The sequence below is a fragment of the Helobdella robusta genome, assembly GCF_000326865.2.
Source record: "Helobdella robusta unplaced genomic scaffold HELROscaffold_66, whole genome shotgun sequence".
Taxonomy (NCBI): domain Eukaryota; kingdom Metazoa; phylum Annelida; class Clitellata; order Rhynchobdellida; family Glossiphoniidae; genus Helobdella; species Helobdella robusta.
This window is the reverse complement of record NW_008705371.1, coordinates 752,885-759,960: the sequence shown is the minus strand read 5'-3', so window position 1 is coordinate 759,960 and position 7,076 is coordinate 752,885. Positions and strand designations below refer to the sequence as shown.

The 7,076-nt window shown below is 38.4% G+C and overlaps 2 protein-coding genes across 2 annotated transcripts in view; both read right to left on the bottom strand.

Moving 5' to 3' along the window:
• Window positions 1–1,967: 1,967 nt before the first annotated feature.
• HELRODRAFT_181006 (hypothetical protein) lies at window positions 1,968–5,211 on the bottom strand (the record flags this gene model as incomplete). The annotated part of the gene is made up of 3 exons (XM_009030275.1): window positions 1,968–2,285; window positions 2,843–3,003; window positions 5,139–5,211. The coding sequence occupies 3 exons, from the start codon at window positions 5,209–5,211 to the stop codon at window positions 1,968–1,970; spliced, it is 552 nt and encodes a 183-aa protein (XP_009028523.1).
• A 311-nt stretch (window positions 5,212–5,522) lies between these two features.
• The window catches only part of HELRODRAFT_181005 (hypothetical protein), a gene marked incomplete at both ends in the record, with an annotated part of 8,289 nt that continues 6,735 nt past the window's right edge, over window positions 5,523–7,076 (bottom strand). Inside the window, 2 exons of the mRNA XM_009030274.1 lie at window positions 5,523–5,574; window positions 5,769–5,913. Coding sequence (XP_009028522.1) covers window positions 5,523–5,574; window positions 5,769–5,913 — 197 coding nt within the window. The remainder of the gene's footprint in view (window positions 5,575–5,768; window positions 5,914–7,076) is intronic.

The window sequence follows — 7,076 nt, the reverse complement described above, 5'->3', positions numbered from 1 at the left end:
TTAATTTTATTGAATGGAAAACCATGTTTTAAAATAGCATTCCAAATTCTTGGCCCTTTACAAATGATATGAGAAAAAAGTATGAATGTTTTTGATTTATTTGCTAATATATTATATTGACGTCTGGAATTATTTATCCGAATAAAATAATTATTGAAAATAGAAGGAAGTTTGTTTGAAAGTTGTTTATATACAAAATTGGCTGTAAAATATAAATTTAATTTATCAAAATCTAAATTATTAGTTAATTTGAACAGTTGAGGTGTGTGAGCATCTTTTCGAGAAAGCGTGATGATCCTCATTGCTTTTTTCATCAGAACTTTTACAGACATGGTAGTTGATGGGTAAGCACTGGCCCAAATGACGTTGCAGTATGATACATGGGGCAGACAGATGGCGTTATAAAGAAGGTTTAAACATTTTTTTGGGAGATAAAACTTTATTCTATTAATTATTCCTATTGATCTGGCCAACTTGGTTGAAATGTGATTGACGTGGGGTTTAAACGTTAGTTTCCGATCTAAGAGGACACCCAAAAATTTTACTATTTTGCTCTCGACTATTTCTTGATTGTTAATTGTGATTTTGAACGGTTCTTTATAGTTTAAACACTGCACTGGACCGAAGACGATCATTTGGGTTTTTGAAGTATTCAGTGCTAATTTATTGTCGTTGAACCATTTGACGACGTTTTTTAATTCAACATTTGTTCGGTCAATAACACCATCGATGTTAGTTTCGCTACCAAAAATGTTGGTGTTATCTGCGAAACAAACATAATCAAAGTAGTTTGATGCATTTGGCAAATCGTTGATAAACAAGATGAAAAGTAGTGGTCCCAAGATACTTCCTTGTGGGACTCCACACCATTATGTTGTAATGTTGAATTTTTATTTCCCCAGCTGACAAACTGCTTTCTTTCAGACAAATAACTTTCAAACCATTTCAAAGTCGTTCCTCTTATGCCATAGTGTTCAAGCTTACCCAACAGGATGGAATGATCAATACAATCGAAAGCTTTCGACAGATCTAGACAAGTTCCTACGATGAATTGTTTTTTCTCCGCAAGCTTTCCAATTTTCCTTACGAGTTCTATTATTGCCAGTTCTGTTGAATGTTTCTCTCGAAACCCGAACTTTTAACATGATAGAATATTATTTTTTTCTAGAAACGATATTATTCGTTTATGCATAATTTTTTCAATTATTTTCGAAAATGCAGGAACTAATGAGATGGGTCGAAAATTAGAAACATCATTATTTCCGGTTACTTTCTGTAACGGTATGATTTTAGATGTTTTGAAGCATCTAGGAAAAATACCTTTTGTGAGTGAGCGATTGATGATGTGCTCGAGAACCCAGGCTGTGGAGTGGATTGTTGATATGACTATTTTTGTTGGAATGTTATCCCGGCCGCTAGATGATTTTGGAGCCAGCAGTTTTGTTGCGAAAATAATTTCTTCTGCAGATGCGTGGAGGCAAAAAAACAAATTTGGTATTTTGTTGCCAAGAAACTTTTTCCATTGATTATTTGTTTGAAATGATTTAAGCAGATTTGGTGCTATGTTGATAAAATAATCATTCAAAAAATTTTCTGGATTTTCAATTATTTGTTCATTTGAAGTTACTTGCAAATTCGTTTTATTGCCACTGGATCTATTCGATACTTCCTTAATTATTGACCAAGTTTTTTTGCTGCTGTTTATATTTTGCTCGATTTGGTTGGTGTAGTATCTACGTTTTAATTTGTAATACATACATACATACATACATACATACATACATACATACATACATACATACATACATACATACATACATACATACATACATACATACATACATACATACATACATACATAATACATACACGTGCCGATGTGGCGCTGGGGCGGACGAGTTTGGGCACCACGGTTTGGTTTGTCGCCTGGGTGGGGGCCGTCAACTACGTCACTCAGCATTAAACGACTACATTTGTCGGCTCTTCTCCAAGGCTTCAATCCCGGTTCTCAAGGAACCATCCGGCATTTCTGCGCATGATGGTAGGCGTCCGGACGGATGCACATTAATACCTTGGAGAGCCGGTAGATGTTTGGCGTGGGATGTTACGGTCCCTGGCACCCTTGCCGAACGATATGTAAACCAGACAAGTAAAGAATGCGGTTGGCCGCGGCCAGGGCAGCGGACGAGAAAATGAAAAAATATGGGAACGCCCTCCTCTCGATGGAATTCTTGCCAATATGTATCGAGGTTCTCCGCCCGATAGACCCCAACACCCTTAAATTTCTTAAGGAAATATGCAAAATGATCAGCGTCAGATCAGGCGACAGCAGGGAACTGTTTTTTGCAACTAACCACATTTCGTGCTTGTTGCAGCGGTTCCTGCGTGTCTGTGTGCTTGAAAATATCCAACTGAATGCCGACATGTGCAATTAACGACAAATCAAAGTGTTAATCCATTTGTTACTTGATGTTTGACGGTTCAGTGTCACTCATCATGTTTTGGTTTTAACATACATACATACATACATATATACATACATACATACATACATACATACATACATACATACATACATACATACATACATACATACATACATACATACATACATACTTACATACGACCATATCCCTAAGCCATGCAGGGAGAAGTTCGCACATGATCTGAACGCCTTGCTGAGGGCTGTTTGTAATGACCCTGGTGACCCGGCTCACTGGGTTAGACTCCACTGTTTTGTCCCATACGTCTTACAGAAGACTTCCAGAGGGGGTCGCCGGGTCAACTAGGGCAATCTGGTCAACAAGCGTCTAAGCGAATATTCAACTATTGGTCTTGAAACCTTGGTACTGTGCTTTGATGGGTTCAATAATGCAAAATCACAAAAGCACAACCCCGATCGGTGGATCAACGCTGTGTCATCTTGTATTGAACAGTGAAACCTGTCCTCGGCTGTCAGACTTGTCTGTTCACCGGAGGGCCTGGCGGAGAGCTCGCCAGCCACTTTCGATTCACCCGAAAATTCCGGTGGTCAGGCGGGTCTTACCCGCATTGGCACCAACGGCTGGTTGCGTTTCTCCCGCCGAGGTGCTGAGGGCCGTTAAATCGTTCAAAAACGGTTCTTCCGGAGGCCTGGACGGCCTACAACCCCAGCACCTCAAGGATGTTTTTTCTGGCCTCTTGCCAATCGACGACACACTGAACTCCTTAACCCAATTCATTAATTTGATCCTATCTGGAGCTTGCCCACTCTCCGTCCACCGGTTCTTCTTTGGAGGCCGGCTAATAGCTTTAAATAAGAAAGACGGAGGGGTCAAACCGATTGCGGTCGGGAATGCTTGGAGGAGGTTGGCCGGCAAATGTTTTATATATAGATTATTTTGGTGTTGTTAGCTTTAAATAAGAAAGACGGAGGGGTCAGACCGATTGCGGTCGGGAATGTTTGGAGGAGGTTGGCCGGCAAATGTTTTATATATAGATTATTTTGGTGTTGTTGGCATTAATCAAATTTAGAGTTTGTCTTTTCAATTTTCCTTACTAGAATTTTTTGAAAATTGTCCAATTTATTGAAAATAGAATTATTATCCACTTTCCTTCTGAAAATTTAATAAAACTGTTGCATGCATTGTATTATATATCATACACGATTTGAAACAATTGCATTAATGTTTAGCACGTAACTATGCAAGTTTGTCTGTGTGGAATGAATGTTTGTTTGGTATGTCTGTTCACACAAGTATTTGTATATTCGTACGTTTTGTAGGAACGGTGCTTGTTTGTATGCATGCATGTTTGAATTAGCGCTTGTGTTTTGTTTGAATACATGCTGTCTTTTATTTCCAGACGCAGTCAGATGTTCACTTATTTGTTCAACATGCGTTCACAGATTCGTCACTGTTTGTGGATGCAATCATTTTCGCTGGAAACGATGTTGCTAATGGAGACATCAACATTGAAGAAGTGGAGAGCCGCTCGCCTGCCAACCTACTTACCTACCTACCTACCTACCTACCTACCTACCTACCTACCTACCTACCTACCTACCTACCTACCTACCTACCTACCTACCTACCTACCTTCCTACCTACCTACCTACCTACCTACCTACCTACCTACCTACCTACCTACCTACCTACCTACCTACCTACCTACCTACCTACCTACCTACCTACCTACCTTCCTACCTACCTACCTACCTACCTACCTACCTACCTATCTACTACCTACCTACCTACCTACCTACCTACCTACCTACCTAAGCTGTCAACCTTCTGCATAAACAGTTGTAACTTTTATGATAAAAATGTGTTTTCGCTTCCGCTGCTGATGGTTATGATGATGATGGTGGTGATGATGTTGGTGATGATGGTGGGATTATGTGTCGTTATAACTGGTTAGGAGCAATGATGTTATGGCTGATGATCACGTGCATGCATAATCTAATACGATGTAGTTGTCCTTCTCAGGTACGTGCAATTATTTCCTCTCTCTCCATCTATCTGGTTGTCTGCTGTTTGTTTGTGCTGGCTGAATGTGTGGCTGCGTGTGTTGTTTAATTTGTGTTGAATGTGTATGTAATGTTTGTGTTGAATGTGTGTGTATCTGTGTGTGTGTTGTTTGTTTGTGCTGAATGTGTACGCCATGTTTGTTTTTATTGTGTAAGCTTTGAATATGCATATGGAATGTGCACGTACGATGTTAATACATCTGCTTATGAAGATGGTGCTGGTCACGCGGACAGCGCGCCTACATTAGGACCATTAAATTTGATGCAAAGTCACATCACATCGCATCCGTGTGCAAACGAGATGATAAAAATGAAATACTTCCATCAGTGCGCGCGCGCACGCTGCCTGCAAACACAGACAGCAGAATTTAAAATAAAAGTGCATTCAATCGACGAAAAATCTCGTTAATGCATACAAACTTCTAAAAGAACAAAACACTAAAATAATCTTAAACACAAACCAACACACACGCGCGCGCACACACACACACGCGCACACACAGCAAAAGCAATCCTCTGAGGCCACATAAGCTTATTCACGTGCGTACGGAACAAAACAATAATTAAAAATTAAGATTTAGTATGAAAAGAACAAAAACGAATGAATGGAACATGGTTGGTGGGTACGTACTTGGATGCTTCCGGTACACTACTTCAAGTGTCTGTATGTTGGTTACGGCAATGTGCTGTCGGCGTGGCAACATGTTGGTTTGTTTGTATGTATGTTCATTTGCTTGTTGGTTGGTTTGTTTGTTTGTTTGTATGTTCATTTGCTTGTTGGTTGGTTTGTTTGTTTTTATGTTCATTTGCATGTTGGTTGGTTTGTATGTTCATTTGCTTGTTGGTTTGTTTATTTGTTTGTTTCTTTGAATAATTATATGTTAATACAAACAAAATTGTTTAAGAAAAAATATTTGGAGTTGCTTTTTATTTAAATATGAGAAAATTTTAATGCACAAATCTATTTGTTCGTATGCAATATTTTCTCCATTATGTGCACTTTATAGAGTAATATCTAATGCGCACTGTACACGTGTGGATCTACTTGTGTTATTAATGAAATATACCTTCCAGAATTATTTAGCTTTCGTGTAAACAATGGTTAATAACTAAATTATACGGGCTGTTATAATCTATCAAGATTATCTGTACCACCATAACAATCACCCCCATCACAATCACCATCCATACCATCATCATCATCACCATCATAATAATCACATCATCAATACCACATTATCAAAATCATCACCATACTCACCAGACCCAAATACATACATTGGTGTTTTGTATCCAATCTTTGACCTTGTTGATAGCAGTGGAGATGGGGCCGTACCTCGGTGTGGAGTGATGTAGCGGGGGCCAGTGGGAAGAGCCCTCGAAATCAGGCAGGAAGTCCTGCGCACCTATGTTACGTCATTCAGTTGATTGGTTGATTGGTTGATTGATTAGTGGATTAATCGATAGATTAAACAATATCTGTCATGTTGGTTTATTTGTTCATTAATCCGCCTACTTAAAAAGCGGACAAAAATGAAGCCATCTTATCTCCCTGGCACGAGATGAAGCAAATCCAAAAATCGATTGACATTGTGAAATGTTATTTTATTTTTTATTTATTTTAGAAAGTCCCGTTTTTATTATAGTGTTCTATCTTCATTTAATTATTATTTTAACCAAAAAAAACAAAATAAAAACTAGCAAATAATGAAACATAAAATTAAATGCACACGCAAACTCAGATAGGTGAGTTTATATGAAGAAAGTTGAACAAACACGCGTTCGTTAAAGCCGCCAACTCGGATGAAATCATTCAATAAATTGTCATGCGATTTGTTAGAAAGATTTCTCAAAGATTTTGAATATCTATACAAGCCGATCAGAGTTATTCGCATTTATTTTAAAATTATAAACGCGTCGTAATAACTCCTACTTAACGCTAGGTGCCATAAAAGAAACAGGAAAGCGAGATTGATGGAGTGCAAGCGAGTTGGAGAATGTTTGCGGACAGCGTGGCTCGATGAAATTTTTCCACATTAAAATCGCTTAAATTGAAGTTAACGAATCGACCACTCGTTAGTTTCTGTTGACTTTAAAACATTGAAACTTTTTATGAAACATTTTCTTTTTTTCCTTACTTACGCATCTATAATCCACAGACAACAATTTCTTGATGAACCTTGTTATAAACTTTCGTTAAACTTTGCCGATGGACCCTCCAACGCTGCGTCCAACAACAACAAAAATAAAACGCAACAAATCTTCCAACAAGCATCACAACCTCCAAACAAGACAACAACAGCAACAAAAACAACAGCAACAACAACAAATACTACTACTACCGCTACTGCTGCTGCTGCTACAACTACTGCTACTACTACTACTACTTTTGCTACAAGAACAACAACAACAACAACTACTACTACTACTACTACTACTACTACTACTACTACTACTACTACTACTACTACTACTACTGCTACTACTACTATTGCTACTACTACTACTACTACTACTACTACTACTACTACTACTACTATTTCTACTTCTACAACAACAAGTATTTGCA